This window comes from Diplotaxodon limnothrissa, linkage group LG22 (genome assembly GCF_057381915.1).
Source record: "Diplotaxodon limnothrissa isolate DT_005_m linkage group LG22, D_limnothrissa_male_GT1.1, whole genome shotgun sequence".
NCBI classification, from domain to species: domain Eukaryota; kingdom Metazoa; phylum Chordata; class Actinopteri; order Cichliformes; family Cichlidae; genus Diplotaxodon; species Diplotaxodon limnothrissa.
In genome coordinates this window covers 30169911-30197857 of record NC_140616.1, presented here as the reverse complement: position 1 = coordinate 30197857, position 27947 = coordinate 30169911, and the positions used below count along the sequence as shown (strand labels likewise).

The following is a 27947-nucleotide window of genomic DNA, read 5'->3' as shown; positions in this document are numbered from 1 at the left end:
TTTATTGTCCATTTACATTTTCTTAATCTTGCAAATCCTTCAATAAAGCAGTTATCAAAGTGCTGTTGAATCTGTTCAAGCTGAAACCGAATGTCACCCTGAAGCCCAGAGTTCCCTGATTAGCTTGTCGTGCTGAAACTTTATCTGCTCACAAGTCAGCAGTTGTTTTAGTTTGCCAAGAGACACATCTGTTTAATTACTGTATGTGTGTTGCCTGTGAGGTTAAACCTGCGGGTTGCTTGTCACTTTTCTGAACCCCGTGGTACTCAGAAGACTGATTGAGCGTAATGATGCGTCTCTAATTATACACTGGTTACAAGTAGAGTCATGTGAAGTAGACTGGCATTTTCTAAAGGTCACTGCAGGGATTTTGTCTATAATAGAAACATTTATATTTTTCTATCAAACATTAGCAAGATTCTCTAACTACAATTTAGAAATGGATTTATGATGGTGAAACTTTACACCATTAAACAAAGTCACCTGGGTATACAAGACAGAGAATTCAACCCAAGATTGACGGCTTATGTCTACCTATAACGTGTGTGCTCTAGTTGGAATATTAGCAAAAGATCTAGCTTTCAAAAATCTCTTAGGTTAGCAAACCTGTAAAAATATGACACTTGCTCCACTGGTTAAATATGAAGGTAAAACGCAGGTTCATTCAGTTAAGTCAGTGTTTTGTTAGACTAAGACCTCCTTAGGATCACATATTTGTGGGAACATTAGCATGCTAGCACAGTAAACTTTAGCATGCTAGCATGGTAAACTTTAGCATGCTACATATCAGCTAAAACGGATCAAAATTCCATTTAGCTATGCCATGAACTGTGAAAGCCTTAACAAGCTTAGGTTTTAACATGTAATTGCCAAGTTTTACTTTGGTTTTCTGTCGTTTATGGGATTGCATAAAACGTCATGGAAGCCATACAACATAACTGGCTGTAAGTTATACATTCATTGAAACTAAAGGCAACTTCTAGAGCATACAGCCATAGTTTGCAACTAGAAATGTAAATAACGTGGTTTCTTCGCTACAGTAATATATTTATAACACTGTGTGGTCACTATTGGTTAAGTTGCATACCACATACATTACTTGTGACCTGTCTGATTGCAAGCAGGGGAAACTTGTTGCATATCTCATCCATCTCTCTTTTCCATTGTTCTTTTCTCTCTCCAAAAAAAAAGTTTAAAAAAAAAGACACAAATCTTTAAGAAAAAAAAGAAAAGAAATCAATCAATATAGCATGCTAATTACGTACCATTTGAACCGCTCTGAGCTGCGAAGCATCATGCAAAGCCAAAGCTCCCACGAGTTTCTCGTATCACTCCACATTACAGTAGTTCAAATATTGTTATAGTTAAAATACTTCCAAATACAAAGGAGTGGAGGGTATTTTGGATAAAAACACATCACAGTGTCTAAGATCCTGTCAGGTGCCACGTGGGGTTAAAACGGTTAGAAACATATTTCACTGAAGTATAAAACAAACCGTCTGTGCCCTCCTGCCTGTGTTCACCCAAGAGAACTATAATTCCACTCCTAAGGCACCAAATGGCTTTCTATATTTGATTTGGATTTTGGAACACAAGAACAGATGGCATTGAATGCTTCAGTAATATACAACACATTTTGTACAGCTGCATCCTAATCTTTTTACATTTGTGTGTAATCAAACTATAAAATGTTTGACAAAACTTTAAATTATTACTTTCATGCTATAGTACATCACCATAATGGTTAACAATATAATATCTCTGCATTGTGCTCACAGTTCATTTATTAACATTCAGTGCACTGTTACATATATATATAAACAATTCAGTTGTTCACTCCTTGTCTTCGCTATGAAGACAAGGAGTAGTAAGAGAAATACTTAGTCAAGAACCAAAGCATGATTTAATGAAACACTTGTTTTTGGACACCTTGGTTATTGGGTCATCTCAGGTTCCAGACCTCTTGTTGACCTTTATCCAGATTTCTTATCTGACTCCTAAAGTAGTAGCACTAAGCCGAGGCAGTAGATACTGTGGTCAAGCAAACATGTACTTCCATACAGTTAAAAAATAGAAAAAGTTCATCATCTGAATTTTACTTTAACAACTTTTTGTTTTGTCCTAAGATAATATCCCCTCCCTCTACCAGGTCACCAACATCCAAAGACCTTTTGTCTACTTCCCTGCGCTGGTGTTGTGCTTGGAGTTATGTTTCTGTGCAATGCCATAGGGAACATGTGCAGCGATGGTACCCATCTCTGCCGCTCCCTCTATGTGAAACATTTGATCATCGAAGTAGATGTGTGGCCTTATCTTCTCAAGCATAGGGCCCTTTGGTGCTCCTGCAAGGAACAAGGCCTCATCGATCTCCAGCCCCCAGGCCCGAAGTGTCTTGAGAGCCCGAATCCCAGAACTTGCTGCACTACGAGCTGTGACCAGGTAGGTGCGGATAGGGCAGTCCAGACGCTGGCCTTTAGCGTAAAACTTTTTCTGGAGCTTCCCCAGTGCCTCTAGGAAGCCCTTCAGGGGACCCTGCCAAAGAGGAAAAGCTAGTGAGGACCTGCTATCTGTTTTCTTGTATATATGTTAAGATTTGACTCATCTTTGACTTGTCACGCATCAGCTTTATGTGTATGTAACACATACAAACCCTGATTGAGCTAGCACCATTTTATTGTAATGTAGCACAGCGTGAGGTATGCACTGCTAATTTCCGAAATTGCTGGTTGTCAAGGAGAATGACATGTCAACTGACAGTCTTTAGAAACAATTTATTATTTCATTTAATTTTGCATAATATATTCATAGAATAATCAGTTACTGAAATGGATTTCATGTGGAGACCATATGCACGCTCATCATTGAGGCTGCTTGGAAAAGATAATATTAGGAAGAATATAATGTTTTTAAGGATTGCTACACTCTTTGGAGTCATCTCAGTATGGGATATTGTGTGTGTAATCTGCAGTTAGTTTTTCTTTTCTTTTTCTTTGAAATTTAGCCTCAGGTATTAACCTTCTAAGCTCCAAGCTAATTGCTAATCTTATTTTAAAGAAAGGCAAAACTGAATTTTCAAGGAAGAAAATGTGAAATATTTTTTGTTGTGTCACCTGAAATTTTTTTTCTTTCTTCTCTGATTGCCTTGAAAGAACAATTTAACAAAAACAAACAACCCTATTCTGATAGGGTTATGGGTTGTGACCAATGACCTCGGAGGGTTAGGGTGCAGGATGTACTTTATGTTGTCACCAACACCACGGATCCTGTTAAGAGAAACGTATTAACAAAACACCCTGCCTGTCTTCTTGTTAAAAGGAAGTTTTTCTTTCCCTCTGTCACTAAAGTGCTAGTTTAAACTGTTGTTGATGTTTTCTCTCTGTTATTGTAGGGTCTTTACAATAGAAAGCACCTTGAGGTCACTGTTGTTGTGATTTGGTGCGCTATAAATAAAACTGAATAGAATAAAAATCAATGCAAAGAAATTCAATTAAAGAATACCAACATGGTCCAGTAGCCTGTCCTCATTTTCCTTCTCATGTTCGAAGAATTTGTCCAGCCCATGGGCCTTGAAGATGCGTTCTGACTCATCTGAGAAGAGGACAGCATCGCCATCAAATGCCACTCTTAGCTGGGACTCGGATACCTCTGTCATCTTCTCCGGCATGAACATTGTGGCTGCTGCGATGCCTGAACACAAATGCATAAGACAATAAAGGGCTCAACTATCACTTAGCTAATTACAGCTAAAGAGAAGTTGTGTTTGTACACTTCATTTGTTTTTAACATTAGTACATTATGATTAATTCCTTCACTTCCTGCACTTAATTCTGAACTGCATTCTCTGCATTTCTTCTTTAGAGGGAGTCAGGAGTTGCGTTCCCTATCAGATATTTTGCCCTGCTTCCTTTACTTCATGTTTCAGTTCATGGCTAGTCCGTTTTCCTTTCATTGCAGCAGCTCAAACTGGTACTGAATAGTGTGTATGGTCCCCACAGGCTCATGGGGGATGTTGCTAATAATATGATGGATGGTGTCCTGGAGGATCTCCCCCAAGATCTGGATCAGAGCATCAAAGAGCTCCTGGACAATTTGAGGTAAACTGGGGGCCAGTCAAGGATATCAATTTCTTAATCTTTCAGGAACCTCCTGCATACTCTCACCACATGAGAGCAGGCATTGTCATTTGCACCTTGAGGAACCCAGGACCTAGTGTACCAGTGTAGGGCCTGACAAAGATCCAAGGGTTTCATCCTAATATTAATGGCAGCCAGTCTGCAATTACCTAGCCAGTATACCTGCCATGGATATCTCTCTGCAGACCATCACTGAAAGACCAACGATGTTACAGACAGTATAACGTTTTCCACAGTTTTTCCAGACTCTTTAATGTCTGTCACATGTGCTCAGGGTGAACTTGTTCTCTCTCTGTGAAAAGCACAGGGTGCCAGCGGTAAACCTGCTAATTCTGATATTCTACAGCAAATGCCCACTGGGCTCCGCGGTGCCAGGCAATGAGCACAGGATCCACTGGCTATCAGGGCACCCTCATAAAGTCTGTTTCTGATTGTTTGGTCAGAGACATTCAAACCAGTGTCCTGCTGGAGGTCATTTTGTAGCTCTGGCAGTGCTCATCCAGTTCCTTCTTGCACACAGAAGCAAATAACAGTCTTGCTGGTGGGTTAAGGGCCCTAAAGTAACTGTCTGTCTCCAGGAATCTTCCCCATGCTCTTGAGACTGTGCTGGGAGACACAGCAAGGCATCTTAATTTAGTTGGTGCTACACTCGGATTAAAAAAAGTGTTCCTTTAATTTTTCTAAACAGTGTTTTTTCATATTGAGTGGTTGAGAATCAAGTAAACAGAGACATCACTTGTTTAGATAAAATCAGCTTTTAAACGTCACTTCAGTTCACAAATAAATCTTTAGATTTTCTAAGGTGCAAAAAAGCATCTTTCACTTCATTCAGTGCTCTCTTTCATTTCCTGCCAGAAACAGAACAAATCAGGAAGGTTTTAACTGTCACCTTCATAGCCGCAGTCCTTAAAAACATGCTCTAACACTCAGAGGAAGTATTAACAAATGGATTTACAGCTAATTAAGAGCTTTCAAGTAAAATGTCAGAACCACTTCCTTTGCTTCACTGCTTATGTGCTCTGTGTTTTTGAGGAGCTGCCTCCCACAGAGGTGCGGCATTACTGGCACGAAGCTTGTAAATGACATGAAGAAAGTCCCTGGAGATGCCTTGACAGCTACAGATGGTTGACAGTTAAAGGAAACCCTTGATCCCTTTAGGTTGTATTGTTCTGTGGCCTTCCCAGTCATCAACGTGGCATGCCCTAAGTAGCATGTGTGTGCACATGAAGAGGGTGACGTTTGCAACAAATGACCAATCACAAGCATGCACAGGTCTCCTGGGAAGCAGAGCGGATATTTTACAAACAAAACGAAAATTATAACGTGAGGTTAAACACAATACAGCTGAAAGCTCTACACCTTGTGAAAACCTGCTGTATTAATATGTGAATGTGACTGTAGTGCAAAGTGCTTCAAGAGGTCAGAAAGACTGCAAAAGTGGTGCATAAACGCAGTCCATTTACAGACAGCCCATAATTAAGTCTCAGATAAAATTCATGAATTCTTTCAGCTGTAACCCAGCAGGGTTAAAACTATGTGAGAGCAAACAAAGAGCAAAGATAAAAACAGAATTCAAACCAGTAAGTGGGTTTATCTGCAAATTTTATATAAGGTCATAAAGTGCATGGCTTAGACCGTCCTGTGTTGGGATTACATTTCTATGTTAAGGCTGATAGAAAAATAAAACTGATTTGCTACTTGAGGCCAACGGGGAAAAACAAGCTATGAGTAATGTTGCTCCTGAGCTATTATATTTCCTCTCAGTGCTTGTCGGGAAAGAAAAACGTCTCACTATCTTCCAGAAATGGTGATGCGATTTTCTGGCAAACTGATTGGTCAGTAGTAGGGATGGGTATCGTTTAGGTTTTATCCGATACCGGTGCCAAATCGGTACTTTTGAAACGGTGCCGGTGCTCAAACGGTGCTCAAACCGGTGCTTAAAGAATGGAGAACACAAAATTGGTCCAAAAACCTCTCATGTTCAGCTGTTTTTTGTAAAAATATAACAATGTTAGCCTTTTCTGCAGCTATGGGGCATATATGGTATCACTCTTGGCTGGAAGCAGTGCTTAAACAATGGAAAAAACACAAACTTTGTCCTAAACCTCTCATGTTTAACTGTTTTCCACTTTTTCTTTAGTCATTTTAGCCTTTTTAGCCAGGGTGAAGGGAGTATCTGCCATCAAACAAGAGGACAGCCGCATGTAGCTATGATGATGTTTGCTAGTTCACCTTACATGCATTAATGTAATAACGTGGTTAGCCTACTCAACGTAAATTAGCTACTCACGCAGAGAAGAACGGCTGCTGCCACCATCATCCGTCATCATTTCTGCTACACTGGCAGGGCTAGGGGCCAGGACTCTCCTCTTCGTGTTTTTGGGGGATGTTGCATAACAGGCAACCCACCCGCAGTAGATGTGCTCGGTGTGAGGTCTCGCAGCAAGCTATCAAATACGGCGCATTTCTGGGCTTTTAAAAAAAACGCTATGCGTCGCCAGGTGTTTCATCGGATTTGAGGTGTTACCTCCTTTGACAGTATCACAGTATCAGCTTAAAGCACTTGTTGCAGGCTGCTGAGTTTGCATATTTTGCTATGAAGTAAAGCCAGACTTTTGACCGCTTCGCCTTGGACATTTTTAATCTGTAGCTCTGCTCTAACAGCCCCGCCTACTATCCTCGGAAACGTAAAATGATTGGCTAGAATCTAAAGTGTATCACAGCTCAGGGAAAAAAAGCACCGAAATAAAGCACCGAAATGTGCGCTGCTTTTCGGTCTGGTTACTACCGTTTATGTCAGAACCGGTGCCATCATGGCACCGGACACCGGTACCCATCCCTAGTCAGTAGGCACTCATTTTGCACTTGTGGATTTCTTACGTGCTCCAGAGCAGGTTTACTGTGCGACAGAACTTAAACCATAGCCACTTGAAGCTTTACACAGCCAGTTAATTTTCCTTAAATTTGTCTCAAGTTTATACACCCAGTGACACAGATTGTGTCACAAAAACCTCCTCTGTGTTGGCTGCAGTAATAATGCAGCATGAAATTCGCTGCACAGAAGGGATTTAAATCGTTGGATGTGGTTGTCACCTCAAGTCCCACAAATTTTCCATCGTTGCATTTTAATGGATCTTATTTCTTTGGCAGAAAATGACCAGTGACTTCAAATTGTGACACAAATTAGCCAAAGCTACAACAAATAGGATGTTGGTAACCCCTCACGGTGCCATGGCACCATGGAAACCATCAAATAGAGTGCAAAGACTAAAGTCACAGCAGCACTGCAGAAGATGTCATTGCTACTTCTTATGCAAATACACACACATTACACAATGTACACTCCTAGCACAGTGTGTGTGTGTGTGTGTGTGTGTGTGTGTGTGTGTGTGTGTGTGTGTGTGTGTGTGCAGGCTGCTTTGTAGTTTTTCTATGTATGACATGGCATATATTTGGGGATTTATGATTTAGGGATTAGATCAGTTTTTTATTGCTATGAATTTCAAATCATACTTGAACCTGTATATTTCAAAACATTTCTATCTGTGTCTGAAAAAAAGGAAAGACTTTCAAAAACTAGTTTTTGTTATCCAGCTTGGAAAAGGTCAAGTGTGCTGAAACTACATGTAAATAAAATGCATGCAAATAGGCCAAAACAACTAGTGCGGTTACATGACGCGTGCTTTGAAAAGAATTCAAGATCAAGCTTCCTCAGAAGGACGATTTAATTAAATGTGAGGCACGAAAGCTTCCTGAAGGCATTCCTTCGGACACATTTCCCTGATCAAAATAAAGCTGAAGTAACGGAGTGTGTGAGGGCCGTGTATGACTTGATGCTACTGGTTTGCCTTTAATTTGTATGCTAAACTGCTTCTGTGAGACTTTCTAAATGTCTAAAACATATAACTGGATTACTCCATTTAAATTACTCCGATCTCTAGGAGGACACCAGGATACTAGCATGCATAAATATATTTTTTTATTGTGGCAATGCACCCCATATTTGGAGGCAAATACGAGCACGATCACTGCCATCTACTGTTCTCAGATCTGAATTCTTTTGTCTTCCACTATAGTCGGATGGTAATTATATGAACATAAACCAAATGCTGTACTAATGTAATCCTCTCTGGTGATTAGTGGTTATTCAGTAACCCATCCTCAGGAGATTCCTCAATTTTCTATTCCTGTTTTAGTTGTTCCTAGTTTTTCTGGTAAACCAATCATCCCACGCTCTACGACTGGAAAATTAGGTTAATGCTGAGGTGACAAAATCTGCAGTTAATCTAAGGACTACAAGAGGCCCCGTTCCAAAAGCCATTTAATCCCCAATAAATCCCATCTTAAAATGCAAAAATAAAAAAGCATGTTGATAGTCCTGTGTATTGGTCTCTGGTCCAATCACTGTTTATTAGACCTCATTTTACTTTAATTCGAGTTTAATTTTTGTGCTGTTTGCACTTTTTAATGGAATTTAGAATATTAATTCCAATATGATCTGCTGTGTGGTCCAGCAAGACGTTTGTGCTTTAATATTTGCAAGAGAATTTTCTAGTCTTTTCTTTATCCATCACTTACTACCAGTTAGCAGCCATCTTTGTGTGTTGCACTCGTACATTTTATGGTTTATGTTTAGGTGGTTGGTTAGGCCCTTTGCCCCTCCTGGAGCAAAGGTCAACTGTTTACTAACACTTCCACCATTTATGGATGCCGCTTGCTCACCAAGCTGACAAGCTTTAGCTGTCAAGCTGGTTCTCCGTTTCATGCAAAACTTCTGACACACACACACACACACACACACACACACACACACACACACACACACACACACACACACACACAGAGAGACACAAAAAAATGGCGGGGGAAAAAAGCTAGCATTAACGCTTCAAAATGAGCAATCCAAAACTAATAAAGTACGACACAATGGCCATCTTTTATATACAGTCAATGAAAGACAGCAGGTTTAGAACTGTGCAAAATACAGAGTTACGAGGTAACGATATACTTCAATAACACTGTGTAAACTCTTTTTTTAAAATGCTAATAAACAGATAATTATTAGCTTGTAAAAGTCCTGTGCTACAGCTTTCAATCATTATTATATAAGAGTCACATAATGCAAAAAAAAAAAATCTGGTGTGAAACATAGAAAAAGCTGTAAACTTTAGTAACTTCTAAGTATTTTTCAGCTTTGTGGCAGGACTGGCCTTACCTTCAGTCAGCGCCTCCCTAACCTTGTTGGCATCAGCAGACAAGTAGAGGTTGGTTTGCCAGGCCTTCAGGTAGCCAATAGGACTGCTCCCCCCCGTCATACAAAACCTCTCAATGAACAAGTCTGTGGATGAGAGGAACAAATAGCAACAAGGTTTTTAATTTCAGTACATCATCTGGTGTTAAATGTCAGCATTCAGTCCATCATCAGCATTACAGATCCATTACAGTGTTGATAAATGCATCTATTTGCATGTTAGCATACCAGCAAACACCGCATGACTTCAAAGAGTCGCTTATATAATCTATATTTGCACTAGAAGCTGGGGCTCTGACTGTCAGGGAGTTCACGAAAGGGTCACTTCGGGGGCCGTGGACGGCAAAAAGGAGCGAAGATGTTCTAAAGACATGGTGAGAGGATAAACTTACAAGTACTTAAAACATGGAGAGGGTCCAGAGAGGGGGTTAATAGAAGGGCGGGAAGACGGAGGCTGTGCAGATGAGAGGAGGAAGCGAAAAGACTTGGTGGGAAAGTGTCTGTTTACATTTTGGCTTGGGAGGCCTTTTAATTCGCTGCTGTCGACTGATCCACCGAGCAGTGGACAGTCGGTATGTGGAAAATGAGAAGAGACTGATATTAGGTAATTAGATCCACGAGTACAGATCTGCGGATTATATCTGTGTCCTTGGGTAAAATGAGCTGGTATTTATGAGGGAAAAGAGGATGGGGGGCTATTAGAAAGGGCACGGGAGTAAAATAGAGTAATATCTGGTGATGGATTGAGTTTGATTAGAGTTGAAGGTCATAATAGAATGAAAAGGTAGGCGACACCTAAGATATATGGAGATGAAGTAAGAGGAGGAGGTTAGTGTGGACGGGAGATTTATAAAAAGAGAAATGTGAAGGTTATTCCAATTATTTAAAGCTGCAATCGCCGAGGCATGAATTTATCTTCATCCACAATAAAGGTCCACTGGCCTTTTTTAGCACAGGGCTTCCACAACGTTTGGGAACTTAAAAGAGGCAAATAAAATATCAGAGTACATTAAAACTCCTACTCCATGTAATTTGCTTCTATATGTTGTAAAATTGTCATTTTAGAGCCTAAACTGCAGCAGCTAATGACCTTCTGAGACTGTAACGCTGCAAAGCTAACTGTTATTCCAGTCTACGCTGTACTCACTGACCTTTAGTGTAAAAAGTCAGCTGCAAGTGAAAACACACATTTGATTTGCTCTAAAGCAGATGATATGGATACAGTAATTGGACAGCTTGAATATTAACTGAGTTTGTGTTATACTCTGATTAGAGAGTTTCCCTTACTTTTTTTTTCCAAGCAGGGTATAATCTAAATGCTTATATGTTGTAACCGCTCCAAAAATAACAAAAGATGGCTTAAAATGTTCTCGGTACATGCTGCAGCAGGGAAGACCCGAACTCTTTCGTAGCAAGCATTTTTAATTTCTCTTTGCTGTTTGGGCTGATTGGGACCTCATGAATGTAAAAACAAAGAATGATGTTTTTACCTGATTTTACTCTACAAGGGCTTGATATCCACATTTGAGGACATTCGTTTTAAATTTTGATAGAACAATGGCATTATAATGTCCCCGTAAGTGCATATCAGGCCCAAGTAGAGCAAAATTTAGTAATCTGGTCTAGACAACCCAAAATGTGATGTCCACATATATGGACGCCAGGTCCTAGGAGGTTAAAGCTGTGCTAAGTCTAAGGCAGCTGTGTCCATCACCAGGTCCGGGTGCCAGAAACGTCCTATGAAGACTTGGACTTTTAATTGTATTTTCACAAGTTTTTTACCTTTTCTTACTGATAAAGACCTCCCTCTTGGATATTCATACAGCAAAGTAATTAGGTATCAATTAAACAATTTGATGACAGAAAAGTCTCTGGGTTTTTTCTCTACAAAAATTTCTATTGGTGTTTTTTGACTATCTACATGGCCCACGATGCTAAATGAGTTTGCCATCCCTGGTCTAAGGCCTCAGTCACACAGACCTACAGATCAGTTGATAACACCTGGGCAACTTCTATTTTCTAGGTAAAAACATGTATCCCCCAATAGGTTGGCAAGTGGTTGCTGGAGGTTCCTCGCTCTCAGGTGAAAATTGGGCACAAAACAGGTGGCAGATCAAAAACATTTTTGGATTTGTTATAGATGCTAGTAGACTGATGCAACACTCTCAAACTACTCTCCAAGCAGTCGTTAAACTGTGAAAAGTGCAAAGCAACGGTGAACATTCTCCCTTTCTGGTTTGCTTGTAAACCTTTCTTTTTAAATAAATTTTGCTTGGAGACTGCCAGCAACCATCAGCAACCATCTGCCAACCTGAGGTTAAAGGATATCACCGATCCATCTCCGGGCCTGTGGAACTGAGACCTTACAAAAACACAAAACAACTGACGTCCATGTACATGAGCAAATAGATGCTCTTTCTTGAGTTTTCCATTTTTTCATGAGTCCAAGCTGATAAGAAATGTCTGTTTGTTTGTTTGTTTTTTAGCTGGATATAAAAAAAACTTTGATCAAGTTTTGCCTCAATGTATTATAGGCTCAGTAAGTTTATCCCACGTCATTCCAAAGAACTGGGAAAATATGTGGGGAAATATATACCCCACTGCGAATAATTTGCAGAGCCCACTGTCGACTATAATAATGTAATATTAATATAGGAGTAAATGCTGAGGCAAACCAGGCAGGTGCAGCTCTGTGCTGAATACAGAACATACGGACAAGCAGGCGGACAAAGCGAATATTCTTCAGGCTGAAACAAGCAAAGTTCGATATTTTTGTGCAGTTTGGTGGCTACATTTGTATGTATAAACCTTGCCTGTTGCTGTTCTGGTAATCAGTTCAAAATGTGAAGTTCACTTTTAAAGACACATGAAAGAAACAAAGGCAGATAAATGTAGTGTGACTCATAATCAGGCTCTAGGCAAAACGAGCTGGACTCCAGAAGGAACAGAGGAACTGTGTTGCTTTAAGCCCCCTGAGTAATCTCCTCTCAGTTACTCAAAGAACCAACTGTCCTCTGAAGATTTTCTTAATGGTTTATTTAGCTTTGTAGTCAGACCCTGGTGAGTTTGACCCCCTCCCCTTCCCCTACGCTGTACCGCACCTCATCCTGTGTTTCAGACTGGTGCAGGAGCGTGGGAGTCACTCGAGGGAAAATATGCTTGCCATTGACGTTCTTGTATCTTTTTTCCCTGTCTATTAAGAAAAATGTTTTCATCTAGCTTCTTTGCATGATTTATTTGCTTGTTCAAAACATCTGAAACATGGTAATAAAACAGGAAATCAACATGACTGAAAAGACACTGCAGAGCACCCAGAACAAGCTACAAGCTAAGGTAGAATTCTGCCCCTGCACACGTCCATTATTCATAGGTGTATAGTGCAGGAATTTAATACTTGATTCTGCCTCGAAAAACAGTTTGGGTGCGCTGATAATCAAAAATAAACACGTCCAGTTCGCACATCCAGTTTCAAGCTAGAATAAATGATCCTCAATCTTTTTAACACGGCTTTGCTACTCAGAGAGACCCACTGCAGGAAAGATGCTCATGAAACACTTATCAATGTTATCAGAGAAGCCATGTTTCCTTTAAGTGTGCAGGAACGCTCAGAGGTCAAGCGACTGTTTGAATGCCTCACATAGAGCCACCAGAGAGGATCTAACATGGCGGCATCTGGAAGGCCGAGTGTTGCTTTGGTGGCTTCGCTCAGACTTGTTTTTGTTTCGGGCCTCTTGGATTATTCTTACATCCCAAAGGGAAATAAGCTTGAACCCACTCCCGTCATGAAGCCCCGAGGATCTGAAAACATTAGAGCAACTGAACAGGAAGTGGTCTGTGAGAGGGATGTCATCACGGGGTCTGAGAGTTTCCCTGGGAAGGATCCTGTCAGTCAGCTGTTCATACACTCCACTGTTTGTCTCTCAGCTGAGCCTGCGTCAGATTCTGGATGATGTATGGATGCTTTTGGGTGCTGGGTTTGGACGTTAGTGGGAAAGCGTGCACTTATTGGAAGCATTAAATTGAGAAAAAACCCCAGAAAAAAGCAGATGCATTTATAGACTATTTTTTTAAGTTATACAGGGATTACCTGCTTCACTTAGTAAAGTTGTGATTGATCAGCAGCAGCCCTAAACTTATATTTTGGAGGAAAACTAAGTATAATTATTTAGCTTTTTGTCACGTCAGTATTTTTTCTTTTTCTTTTTGTCCCTTGGTTGAACTAAAGATTCTAACTGACACACATCAAATGCTATTTATTTATTATTTTTCTTTTCTAAAAAACATCTTCCAGCGTACCTCTCATCATTGATAATAACTTCACCTCCCAGGAATGTTGTTAACCCTGATCATGCTCTAACATTTGCTTCTACCATCCACACCTTTTTACTTTCTCAAAGTACTCTATAAAACACACATGCACTGTCTTCTGTGCTTTTAGGTAAACGTTGCTCCATGTGTGCGCACTGCTGAGAAAAGACAGAGACAGCAACTACCATTCACACTCCGATGCAATGGAGTATGAATATGATCTTGCCCAATGATATCTGGCATGCAGACTAGGGGGAGCCAGGGATTGAACCACCAGCCTTCCGATCAGTAGATGATGCTCTACCTCCTGAGCTACTGCCACCCTGTATAAATGCCCTTGCTTATCTAACTGATTAAGAAATTTTAAGGACACATGGTTGTACATTATCCAGATTCCTTGACACACAATCCCCTCGAGGCCCTCAAATGTCAGAATGTAATCCCCTACAACCTTTCTGTCATGCCCACTTGAGGTCTTCAAAACGTGATGCAGCTTTGAAGGTAAATGTCAAAATACTCCAACATCCTCACGCCTTCTTTCCTAATTATAACTCAGTCTTAGGCCTCGGTAACAGCAGAGTAAAAATAGAGTTGCAATCTCTGTACAACTGGGACAAGCTGGTGGGTTAGCAGATGAACATTAAATGTTACTGTTCTTAAGAAAAATGTTCTTTAACTACTTGTCAGAAAGCAATGCTAAAAGCAAAGTAATGGTAAAGTGTCCTTTCAGCCTTAGCATCAATCTGGGGATTTGCTAGCTTTCGTTAGCATTGTTAGTGTGCAGATGTTTGCAAAGAGCCGAAGTTGTGTTAGCAGCATAATGTACTTGTTTCTGATGTGGACACAGTTCCCATTATTTTCCTCCTTCCTCATGCAAACTGAAAACGAAGAAAAATGGCCTGTTGTTTGACCTTTTTTTTTCTTTTCTGCAGATAACTGAAAAAGTCAAGGCATTACTGTGACTGTAATTACAGATTCTGATTGGTGCAGTAATGTGTTATATTACTCTGTTACTGAAAAATTTTATGTGATAACAGTAACATGTTGCTTTGGAACGTGTTACTGTTATTGCTAATGAGTCACACAAACATGGAGTTTGCGCGGAAACAAAAGTCAGTTTTGGTCCAAAATTCAAGGATTGCAGTTATTACCTATGATATGAAGAGAGGTGATTCCAATTCCTGTGTCAGCACTGTCATGGACATAAAGAAAAATGGCTGATAGCTACTTACTGCATACAGCAGATCTGAGCACATCATATTTTTTCTCCTGATTATAAACCAAATGAGGTCTTTAAAGACTCTGATTTCAAAGACATGATGTGGGGGGCGGTGGGCATAGTTCAGATTGGCAACATGGAGAGTGTGATAATAAGCTTGTCAAACTGATAGTGTCTGTGTGGGTGCTTGAAATTTCAGATATATAATTGACCTATCAATGGACTGTTATCCCATGACAGGAAGCTATTTAAACTGAGAACTCTGTCTGCTGCATAGCATCTTTCAATAGTGCCACGTAGGGCGAGTAATTCATTTTCAGTGGCGTACACTGACAGTTTTTAGGCTTACTGTGGTGGTTGATGGTGTTGATGAGCCGGATTCCAACGTGGGCATGGTTATATGTTACTAAAACGATGTCGAACAGTTCTTCACTTTGGGGGTACAGCTCTCGCAGACGAGCGTTAACCGCCTCCAGAGCCTGTCAAGACAGAGAAACAGTCAGCTGAGAAAAATCAAGACCAAAAAAGAATTTAAGAATTAAAAAATAACATCTGTGTGTGCTTGTGTGACTTTAACCTTGACAAAGGGGAAAGCAGGCCCAGGAGCAAAGGGTTCGTTCTCATGTTCAATTTGGTATCTCAGATATTCCTCCACACCTTGCTGCTCAAACACCTTTTGCTCCCGCTCAGTCCGGAACAGGACCCGAGAGGAAACAGCTACGGTCACTGCGTTCTCTGGCTTCGGCTGCAGAAAACCAAAGTCAAGGTGGACAATGGAAAGATAAAGATGAACAAAAAAAGAGAACACCACTGAACAGTAATGATAAGGTTAATGGGAAACACAGAGAGGAATGCGTGCCCGTTATATAAAGAGTGCGTGCTGTTTTGGTCTATTATTGTTATCTTCACATCAGTGTGTTAAATGCTATCGATGTTAACTTCTTTGAATGCCATTACATTACAGGAGTCATTTTGAGTGATAGAGAATGAAGGCTATGTATATTCAGAAACTCAACTATGTAGTCTCACAAAAATTGTTTACAGGTACAGCATTAACTGTTTATGAATTAAAACCATTTTCAGAGGCTGAAAAGTAATCAGACAATTTCATGACTATTGAATTAGAGCTGGAAGTCTTCACTTCAATCACATTGTGACTGTTTGAGTTTATGGAACTGTCTCTTTATGTTTTTTAAGAATATAGATGAAAGAATGTGCTATCTTGGGTGAATTTTAAAGCTGTTTGATATTATAATGTAATTTCATAGAATAGAGTATCTAGTTGGCAAAATCCCTTTATAATAGAAAAAGTACAAACTGCAGTTAAACTAAACATGGTGCACTCATAAAAGCAATTCTAAATTAAGAGTTACTAATAACAATATGCACATATGAAGTTAAACTTGCCAATGTAGCTTGCCATCACCAGTGTGTGAATGTGTGTGTGAATGGGTGGATGACTGGATATGTAAAGTGCTTTGGGGTCCTTAGGGACTAGTAAAGCGCTATATAAATACAGGCCATTTACCATTTACCATTTAAACTAATAATTTCAACATTTATAGAAAACAGTTTAACATTCAGATATAAAAAAGCAAGAAATTGGGCTTAAGAGCACTGAGTATATATAAAAGTGGATGTGTATAATCTCTCGTATTAAAACCTCAGACTTTGGCTGTCACCATCTTGAGCAAGAAGTGGAAATCTGAGAAATCCAATAGAGTGCATACCTACTGTAGTAGCTGTTACACAACTTCAAGGGACTGTCTTCTAAATAAGTGGGCAGGTCACATGTGAAACTTTGAAAATCTCAGCTTCGAGCCAAGCGACTGAAATGTGTACCAATGAGAACACAGGATACAGGTGATTCACATATGACATTGCAGTTAATGCATTAGGGTTAACTAGAGGCTACCAGAGCCTGGTATGTCCACCAATGACCAAACAGCTTTAATGCGAAGCCTGATGAGCGAATTACTTCCTGTGTGGCTGGAGCTTTAGAAAGCGTGTAGGTTTGAAATTCCCTTCTCTTTTCATACACAGAGAATATGTCCATCTCTCATATACAGTCCGTGATTACAGCTTGTTGTTAGCTTTCAATATCACCTCAGCCTCATGTGGCTGTAGTAATTATGAAAATATTGCAAAGATCAGATTTAGAATTGTGCAGAAGCAAGAGAAAAATACAAAACACAAAATAATAAAAATATAAAAGATATATTTACCATGGGACACAAAACCCTCAGAGGTCCTTAGGGACATTTATTGTCTTTTGCATTTTTAATTTTAAACCATTTTCACTGTGTTGAGTGGAATATAGCCAAATTTGTCAAAGAATTTTCTTTTTAATTATATTTTATAATTGTGGTGTAAATTCATTGAATTAGCCTAAAATGGCTAAGCTACAGAAATGCATCCACCTTAGTCCCTTTGGACAAAAATGTCCACATTGAAACCCATTATAAACGCTATTTTTCACGCCAGAAAAATTACGGTCAAAGGGATCGTCAGGTTTCCAGCTTAGGTTTCGTTTTGGACTACAGGCCTTAGAGTTGTAATTTTTTTATTTGTCCACCGGGTGGCGCCCTTGCTTCACATTTGACCTCTGCTGGAAAACAGCGGGCTGCTTGGACAGACCTGCCGGAAATGAAGCCTCATCTCCGGCGTGCAGCAGCGGCTTCGCCCGCTGATCGGGCGGGACCATTTTTTGGTCCCTAGGACCATGAGAGGGTGCTTTTTTTTTTTTAGTCAACAGGAAATGACGTATTTGTTGTCACGTGGTATCGGGCGTGTGTGCTGGAAAAAGGGGTCCCCGGTGATCGTGCCCCGGTAATCGTCGCGACTTACCCCGGCAAGATGCACTTATTTCGGCCTAGAGGAGGAGCATTTGCCGCCTGGAGACCATTTTCTGGTCCTGAAAAAAAAAATAAAAGGCGATCGAAATGAATGTTGGTGCCAATCTTTAGTCCATCTAAAGGCCTAATTATAATAACAATTGAATATTACCTCAAATGTTTTTTTTGGAAAATATTCAAGTTTTATGTTTTTTGGGGCAAAAAAAGCAGTGCGCTCATGTGACGAAACCGGGATATAAAGGGTTAAAATCCGCGAAATGTAATTAAAACTTGACATGAATATTTCAAGGAGAAGTAGTTTTAAAAGACTGACCAATTTAAAGTGAAAAAAAAATTAATATTTAATATTTTTATTGCACATTTTGGGGAATGGACATAGGCTTAAAGGTGGATGCATTTTTTTTTTTAATGTGCTCCTGCAAAAAAAATAATGGCAGGTCAAAATGAATTTTGGTGCCAATCTTTGGACCATCTAAAGGCCTAATTATAATAACAATCAAATATTACTTCAAATGTTTTTTTTGGAAAATATTTAGTTTTTTTGTTTTTTGGGCTAAAAAAAACAGGGCGCTCGTGTAATACAACTGGGATTTAAAGGGTTAAAACAACGAAAATATAATTAAAACTTTATATGAATATTTCAGGGAGAAGTAGTTTTAAAAGACTGACCAATTTAAAGTGGAAAAAAATATTAATACATAAGATTTTTATTGCACTTTTTGGGGAATGGACATTTATGTCCATTAGGGACCAAGGTGGATGTCTTTTTTAGGGATCTCCAAGGGTTGGAGAAGTGGTAAACACAGACCTCCTGAATTTTCATCTTACAAGTTCCATCCTGTGTTTACCCTCTAGAATTAAAAGAAACACAATTTGTCCCTGCACTGTCAACACAACGCAAGCCTGTCCTTGAGAACCTTTGTAGGGCCAAATAATCAAGCTCCAAATGGATTTTTAGGCATTTAATTTCGTAAATATATAAAAAATTCAAAATCCCCCCCCCCCCCCCCGCTCCAAAAAACCCCTTACAACATTAATTATGACCAAACCAAAGACCAATATTTGTTTCTACTGTTTGTTGTTTGTTATTTTTCCATATTTCTGTGACTCTGAGTGACATATGTTAATGTAACCATGGTGACAAAGGTCTAAATCATAAATCCTAAAGTGTTTTTTAGCCTCAAACACGTGAAAAAGTCTAACAAGAAAATTTCCCTGCTCATGAGCTCCGTGGATAAACAGGCTTTACATGCAGTGCAAAAAAGACAGTCAAACAGCGTCTTAGTAGAAGTTGAGGGAAAATGCACAAACGCACCAATTTAATTTGCTTTTGAACTAAAAAGTACGTTCTAGTACTGTTCTTAAATACAAATCCACTTGGCAAGCGGTCAGGGAAACCACATTTCTCCCTAGCAACCTATAGTTACTAGGATGTAACCTGACCCCTGACGAGTGTCTAAGCCTGTGTGAGTGGGGCTTCAGTCATCAGTTTCACAGGGACTACGAGTCCCCTCGCAACTAGCCAAGTATTACTGCTTTTACTTTTTATTTTTATTGGAAGTCACCAACTGGAGGGTAATGTTTGAGCCGCAGTAGAGTAAAAACCTTCATATGACTAGGAGAAAATAGACCAATGGCATTCAGAATTTGGAGGCTTGCAGATCATTGCTGCTTTTTAAACGTAGGCAGCAGTCTGAGCCAGTCTGCACTGATCAACACAAGTCATTTGCAATGTGTCTCCTTGCAACAGGGAGCTCGACTCAACAACTTAACTGGTTTCCAAGCTGTTGTATTCCAATCATAGTCCTATTTAATAACAGTTCCTATCAGTATCTCTATCATGCAGCAACTGTGTGACTACTTGTGGAGAGATTCCTGAAATTCTGTTGTATGAGCTTCTGGCTGGTCTGTGAATTTAACTAGTCAGTGTGAATTTCAGTTTAATGTGAATTTCTTGTATGTGGATGGCAATAGATTCCTAATTTTTTGCCAGCTTATCACAGTTAATCACCATATTATCACAAACAGTTTGCACATAACAGCCAGCTCGAGCCCATTTAAACGCAAACTGAGAGCAGAGTCACTACATTTATTGTTGTTTTATCAGCACCTTGATTTACCAAAGTCCCAGACCTAGTTCCTGTCCTCAAAGAAACCTCTTCAAAGGTAACAAGACTCCAAGTTCTTTGCACATGGTCATAAGAATTTAATTTGTGTGGAATCATACTGTTTTATATGAATGGCAAAAATGTCAAACCTTCAGAATACAATGTCAACACTCCCGTCCTGTTTCCTCATGCTTTTCAGATTCTATACATTTAAAAAAGGAAAAACAACAATTTTATATTTCACTAAATAACAGAGAGGTCCATTTTAACGAGTCAGTGTATGTAGAGCTCTTTGGAGCTTTGTCTGTACATGTGTGTTTTGTTTCCATGGTCTCAGATGAACTGCTAGATGGCGCAGTGGTGTCATATTGTGTTCATGTTGCCCAATGTGTGTGTTTACACTCAGGCCTGTGTGTTTAGGGGTTGACGGGGGGGAGCTGCATTCCTCCTGGGTTAACTGGCAATAATTGCCCACAGTGGGCAGAGGAACTCGTGCCTGTGTAGTGGGAAGAGTGGGGTGAAGGGGCAAAGTGTTTCAGCCAATGCAGAGAACACTAATGTGCATGTGAAAGTGTGAAAGTGTGTCATGTGACACTGGGTAAATGGAGTGTTGCTTATGGTTTTTTTTTTAAAATTTACTGTTCTGATGCAGTATTGATTGAATCCGATGCTAATTATTTTACTGTATATTTACTGTTGTTTATACAGTGCTGTGATCTTCAGCTGTTTTCAGTGCGTCTAAAATTGTGCTTGTGAGTCAGTATGTTTCCACATGGATGAGTGAGGGGTTGGATTCTGTGTATTGAGATGTTTGCCTGTTCTCATCTCAGCCTTGACGCTTGTGTACTTGTAAATAGGCCACAAGCCGACATGTGCGCCGTGCCATTGTTCCTGCATTTAGCCTCTTTTCCATCACAACCCTGCTGCTTGCTGACCTGTTGCCTACTTACCTGTTAACACACACGTCACCTGGCTAGGCTTAATCCCACATGGGAGTCAGATTAAAGGATAGATTTGATGAAACACTATTTAATTTTGACAGTTTCTATATTTCTGTGTCCACTGAACTGAAAAACATGTTTTCCGTGCATGCATATCATAGAAAAATATCATTGTTTTCTTCTTTTTGTTATTAGTCGTAATGCATTTCTGATCCACATATGTTTCACTATATGAAACATCAACACTGACTGCGAAGCACAATGAATGTGATAACAGATGAATTACACGACTCTAAACCTGACGCCATCTTGAAGGATTTACCTATGGCAGCGTATACAAACACAGGCATACGAGTTCACGAGTTCTGACAATTACAGCCTGTCTTAGCAAAACTAAGTAAAAAAGGAAGAGCAAGAGTGCAAGAGTGGAGTGACAGTTAAAATAAAACTGCATAAAAATAGACAAAATGTGGAGTGTTATTCTTGCTGACTTAATAAGAGAAGAAAAGTTTAAAAAGAAATCTGCTTCATGTTTTAGTCAGAGTGAAATGTATCGTTAGGAAGCAGAAGGTCTGCATCAATTTGGCAAATGTCTTAAAAAACTAGTCATTAAGAAGAAAGTTGGCTCACAGTGAGGGAGAGGAGCTGAAATGGCATGTTACACACACTAAATAGACTGAGGGGCTAAATAAAGATTCTTTTGAACTGTGAATCATGCAACACTACTCTAGTAGAGTCCAAGAATATAAAAATGAAGCTGGAAATGAAGCAGAACTGTCCGCGTGTAATAGATCAATCCTGCGTAGTCTGCACTTCAAAAGTGCAGCTTTCAGCTTGAATCCAAGGGGTTTAACAAGAGGTTTGCATTAAATAATCCTTCAATGAAAATCTTTTGCACTCTATCTGAAGTGTGGAACCCATGGACATCACCAAATGCTGTGTTTCTTCCACTGAGATGCTCTGCCAGGCCTGAATCCACCTTCGATAGCTCCATCTCTCTGGCAAAGTCTAACCTGGCCTTCGTCTTAATGTGTAACCAATGTTTTGCACCTTAGTGTAAACCCTTTGTATTTCCATTCATGAAAGTGTTTCTTGACTCTAAACTTTGTTTTTTCAGCCTAATAATGGGGTCCCTCACTTTGACCTTTTATTTAAAATTACATTGTAAAGCTATAAAATGCAAATTTAACACTTCTTTATTTATCATATGTGTGTGTGTGTGTGTGTGTGTGCGTGTGTGTGTGCGTGCGTGCGTGCGTGCGTGCGTGCGTGCGTGCGTGTGTGTGTGTGTGTGTGTATAAAACAAGGGAAAGATGGCCACAAAACTGCTTGTCAGTCAATTATCTAGGGGTTTTCAGCCTCTGAAAGTGAGGGTGAGGGACTATGTATAGAAATATTTTCTATTCTTACATAGATTTTGTTAAACTCCTTGAATCAAAGCTGAAAGTCTGCACATCAACTGCATATTGTTGGATTTAAAAATCTACGGTAGCAGTTTGCAGAGGTAATGCTGCAAAAGAAAATCATATCTTTGGCCAAATTATAGACTGTAATTTTACTCCTTAAATAGTATTGCCTATAATATATCTTTTTTTTATAATGTACATGTCTCTTTGTTTTGTTGGTTAGCGTTGGATGTAGCACAATCAGATTAGCAGTTGCCAGCTCAAGTTGTTGTCATCTCGAGAAGCTGTAAACACGAGAATCTTTCCCATCAGTACCTCTGATGTAACACGAATGCCCACTGGGAGATGGTGTTAATTAAAGGCCACAAAGAATAAATATTTAACAAACTACAATATTAGATCATTACTTCTTTTTTTCAAACAAATCCAGTTCCTAATAGTGAGCCACACATGATACTGTTGAAAAAGGCTGGATGTTTAGTTACTGGCGTAGTTACAAATGTCAGTAGGTTTGTGACTTGCTAAAACAAAGAAAAAGCTTCATATGCGCCATGAGAGTTGCTTCAGAGCCTGCAGGAGAGGATGTCATCTAAAAACTGCTATTATTTTTTCAAAGTCACCAAAACATTCAGTGTAGTGAAGGGTGAGTATGAGACTGTATATTCCTTCGGCAGCCAATACGGACGTGAAGAATGGATCGACATGACAGCACACGTGATGATGCGTTAGGTCAGCCCGTTGGTTAGTAGAGTGGGAGTATCCGTGATCATGCAAGCACATCAACAGCCATCACAGGAGGTTCAAACAGGGTGAAAGGTGTGGCACTGACTGGACACCAACTTTCAACTGGGACATACTTACGAAGAACACGCCTCCCTCCACCTTCCGGGCTCGTCTCCCTGTCACCTTAGCAGAATGACAGTTTTTATTCATCACAAAGCTTTTTTTCAGCATCACAATATTTCCTTTAAATAATGTCCTGCTATGCCTGACGCATAATTCTACATATTTCTAAAAGCTATGGAGACAAACGAGAAATGTGATCAACGTGCACAAAATCTCAGACAGTTTTGCAGGTGTACCAGACTTTTGGTACACAGTCTACTCTATGAATAACGTGTCACACAGTCTGAGAGTGATCCCAGAGCAAGACTCCGGTGCTTTGCTGTGATTTGATACCAGTAGTGTTAACTGCCTGGCCTCTCTGAGCGGGCCTCCAAACCCAGTCATATGGCTCCTCTGCACTGGGGACTCAGAGTAACTATAATCACTTCCAACCCACTGATGTCTGTGATGGCAGAGGCAACTGTATAAATAAAGTTGATGGTGATAAAAAAAAAAAGAAGGAAAAAAAGGAAAATCCTCAGTGTGATTCTGAAGTGGTGCTCAGCTTCCCCCTTTATATTTTAATCCCGTTAGAGCTTCCCAGATCATGGATACCCCGACTGGTATCCATGAGTCATGTGTTATTTACATATTACAGCCTGAGAGACATCCCTTCTACCCACGGGGAGCAGGGGTGGGGAGAGAAAAAAGGTGAAAGAGGGTGAGAGGGGGAAGCGGTGGGAAAATAAAAGCAGTGAGAGTGTGAGCAGAGACTGGCAGGGTGAGGCGATCGGGGGGGTGCAGATATTTATAGATAAGGTAAAGGCCAGTGATGATGCAGTCTGTTCCAGATATGGTAACATGGCAGAGTGACCGGACACTGCCAGAAACAGCAATGCTAACACAGGGTTTATGAGGTTTGGTCTAAGAATCAGGCCAGTATTATCACCCAACTGAAAATTATGCATCATGAAATAACGTGCACGGTATTTGGTTAGTGTTTGTGCATTTTTTATGCCACACTTTGGGTATGATAGTTGAAGGTTTGACAGTATAATTACTCATTTATGATTTATTTTGATCTTGTCTAAGATAAACGTGTAAAAGAGGCTTACAGGAAGTCACGGGAGACAGTGACACAGACCAGCCTGGCATCACTGAGTAGGGTATAAATAACACAGACGTCTTTTATGTGTCGTCACTTTGCATTTTTTGTAAGTTGTGAGTCATTTTACATCATTAACCTCACACAACCTCTCACCACAAGCCTAATTTTAGTCTTTTAATATAGGGGCAGGGGCGTAATTTCCAGACCCAACCAACATAAACCCCCCCCCCAATAAAATTATGAATTATCTTGCATAAATAGGCTGCTGATTTTCTTTACTCATTTCAGTTATTACCAGCAAAATAGTTGCATGTTTACTCATCTGCGAATTTACCCAGATGTATTTATTTATTTATTTAGACAGAGATGAATGTGAGCACAAAGTTACGCTGATGCAGGGTGTCAAACATCTCTGGGACAAGATCTGACCAACCAAAATGTCCAATTTATCTCCATTAATAGCTTTGCACAGAGCAAACATTACAAAGGAGGGAATTTTATACTATTTTGTGCATGTTGCAAATCCGTAGGAATGGATTACATCCTTAGCATAAAGTCCAAACTGCTAATTTATTCAGTTTTACAGCCTCCTTGCTGACAGATGGCACCAAACTGTGGTTGTTAAGCCCAAGAAGTTGGACTGATTTACTGCAGTAGCGTTTCTTTATACTGAATGTGGAAAACCTATGATGTGTGGTTGAACCTGAACATAATTGCCAAAAACTATTTCATTGTCAGTTTGCTAGTTTGGATTGTTTTTGTTATTTTGATTTTTTTTAATGTGAGCATTTTCAGAATGTGCTTAAACGTCTTTACAGTAAAAGGAAACAGCAACAAAAAGTTTATTAAGCTGTATTTTTCTGGTAACTAGTAAGATAAAAATTGGACTGTGTGTTTCCCACAAACTAAAATGAGTTTGACCTTGCTTTATGATCTATAATATAGAAAAACTAAAGGTATAAAAAGTGTAGAAACTGTGTGATATTTACTTGCACAGTGATACATCTTTGTGTTCATACAATACTGGAGGATTTAAAAATTGTTTGCAGCATTGCTTTAGACCTTCCTGTATTTTAAATAATGACAACAAGTTAAGATAAAACCTGTTCACCACATTTAAACTGTTTTCAAATGGATTAGGGTTGAAAAAAAAAACCCTCATTACTTGCCTTTGGACGTGTTCTGTTTCAGCATAGATATAATGAAAAGGTCTATCAGTGCTATTTGGTTACACTTGTCAGACCATTTAAATTATTTAAAGAATTATTTAATATGACACGGTAACATGGCTAAAAGTGCACGACTAAAAAGAAGTAACACCTTCCAAATATGACCCTTTATTTGTCCTCCTATATATGTTCTGCTTAAAGTTCATTTCACTGTGTTTGATTACTTATCACACCACCTGATGGAAAACGAGATCATAACCAGATGGTGATTTCTTTTGTTCAATTAGAAAGTTCATTCATTGAAATAAACTCAGTGTAATCTATTCGGTGCAGTTCCTATGATAAATAATCACATACAGTTTTCTCTAATGCTGTTATGTAGGTATGTGCTCTTTCAGATGAATGCATTACACGGTAATACGATGCGGTAATATTTAGACAGATAGCTAAGCGCTATCATTGGGACACATGGGGATGCATGTTTACAGTCCGAAAATACACCGATGTGGCCGCGTTAATCTTCGAGCAGCACAGATTACTCGGCTTTTAGACACTTTTAGCTGAGTCCTTTCACGTTAGCTTGCATTTCCTGTGAATACATAACTCAGTCTTTAATGTTTTTCTTCTTGCCCTTATTCTTCTAATCGTACGAGCTTACTAAATGCTTTGTTAGTTACATTACAGTTATGCCCTCTCAGAGTCACTCGGATTAGTTTAGCAGCCTGGTCCGTGATTCCCTGGAAATGGTACAGTATGTTCTGTTCAATATCCTGCAACGCTATAAACAGAATCAAAACCTTTGCCAGGGAGTGTGATCTGATCCCTTTTAATTGTAAGCTGAGATCCAAGCTAAACATTTACAAACTGGAGTTTTCATCTCGACAGTTTAATATAAGTCCAGGCTGTGGACCTAGCGATCAAGTATAGCTGCAGTCTGGTCAAGCAAACTTTGTAATATATTCGAATTGTTCATTAAGAGATTAAAGCATGTGACTGCTGGCTTTCTGTGTGATTTCACTACAGTACATTTGTTTAAATCTATTATATAAAACATCCTCTTGACATCTACCAGGTCATCATCAGCCCATCTATGATTTGGGTGAAAGGTGCGGTTCATAAAATCTTTGTCTGTTAGGAATTCCCAAATGGAAACGCTTTGAGCAGAACAACTCTAATTATGTGTAGGAGATTTATTTTGATAGGTCGTATCTTCTAGTTTCTTAAAATGTGCCTATGTAGCATGTGGCAACTGCAACCCTAATGTTAGACAGGTCGACTGTGACCTTAGATTTATTTGGAAATACATCATTACAAGGCATCGTGTGTATTGCTGTCATTAAATCTTGTGTAAATGAGCCTGTGCACCCACGTCCAGTGAGTGATCATCATTATCAGCTTGCCTGCCCAGCTGCTAAACTCTGGCAGACACAGAAGATATTAGTTTTTTCTTCAATTCATTCATGACCGAGGCAAAGGATGAAATAGACTCTGAACTCATAGTCTGTGGACCCCAAAACACAGCCAGACTCACAGTTTTCCTGTCGCTCCTGATTCCCAGTCCCCCCCTTTTTATAAGGTGTGCTTAAAACCGCACGTGGGCAATGTCAACAGCTGACTCGAGAGAATAAGCTGGGCGTGGGGGGGCAGCAACAGGGTGGAGAGAAGGAAGAGGAGTACAGAGGGTTGTTTGGTTCCATGTGATTGTCTCAACCGGCAAGGCCTTCGCGCTCTTGTGATCTGGAAAGATTACATAATAAAAGTGGGACACATGCAGTTCTGGGTGGAGAGTGAGACTTACTGGCTTTGGCTTGGCAGTGAGGCCCAGGTGGTCTTTGTCAAACTCTCTTTTCCCCTCCCATGATCCTGCGCTGTCGCCGTTGGACGAAGGGGCAACTTTGAGCTCGGCGACCTGTCCGCTCATCACCTGCACAGGCTCCAGACTCATTTTCACCATAGAGGATCCCTCTGTCTGCACTCCCAAAGCTATCCAGACTACTCTACCTTTGGTAAAGACACTGTCCTCCGCTCAGGCGAAAAAAACAAAGAAAAATGTTTAAAAAACACAAGCAAACACAGAATATGTCCCGCCTCAGTCTGTAGCATTTACGGAGACTCTTCTGTCACGTTCATTGGTGATTGGCTTACTAAAGTGGTTTGTTGGTGTTGCACCTGCCCTGAAAGTAGTCCGAGTGTGAAGAGCGAAAGTGTTGACTCTTCACTTGTCTGTATCCCTCGTTCCCCCCACCCCTTCAAGAGAATTACTGCTCCTTGCATCCACTTCCACACAACATGAAATACTCATTCACAACCGTGCTCCTCTGTGACAGCGTACATGCACACACGCGCTGTCACACATACAGTCTGTCCTCGGTAAGTATGTTGCGGGCTGTGCAGCAATCCATCTGCTGCTACCTCTCTGCCTGTCTCTATCCCCTTGCTCCCCTCTCCCTCCCTTTCCCCTTCCTCTCTGTCCCATTCAATCACTCTCTCGGCTCCCTGGTGTCATTCGTTCCCCTCCTGCCGACCAATCACAACCCCACTTCCTTATTCAGCGCGGCCCCTCCTCTACACCCCCCTCCCCGCCAACAACACCGTCCCTCGTGTGTTGACGATGCAGTTTGCCC

General features: G+C 40.1%; 1 protein-coding gene across 1 annotated transcript; it reads right to left on the bottom strand.

Annotated features, from left to right (window-relative positions):
- nt5c1aa (5'-nucleotidase, cytosolic IAa) lies at window positions 1-27754 on the bottom strand. Its single transcript, XM_085346851.1, has 7 exons — window positions 27122-27754; window positions 23083-23127; window positions 15489-15656; window positions 15261-15390; window positions 9349-9471; window positions 3503-3687; window positions 1-2532 (listed from the first exon to the last, which is right to left on the bottom strand). The coding sequence occupies exons 1-7, from the start codon at window positions 27275-27277 to the stop codon at window positions 2176-2178; spliced, it is 1164 nt and encodes a 387-aa protein (XP_085202977.1). The 5' UTR covers window positions 27278-27754; the 3' UTR covers window positions 1-2175.
- Between the last annotated feature and the right edge of the window lie 193 nt (window positions 27755-27947).

Coding starts and splice junctions, on each gene's coding strand:
- nt5c1aa (XM_085346851.1), bottom strand. CDS start 27,277: ATGGTGAAAATGAGTCTGGAGCCTGTGCAGGTGATGAGCGGACAGGTC. Junction 23,128..27,121: donor TCACTGCCAAGCCAAAGCCA/GTAAGTCTCACT, acceptor CATTCTGCTAAG/GTGACAGGGAGACGAGCCCG. Junction 15,657..23,082: donor TGGAGGGAGGCGTGTTCTTC/GTAAGTATGTCC, acceptor GGTTTTCTGCAG/CCGAAGCCAGAGAACGCAGT.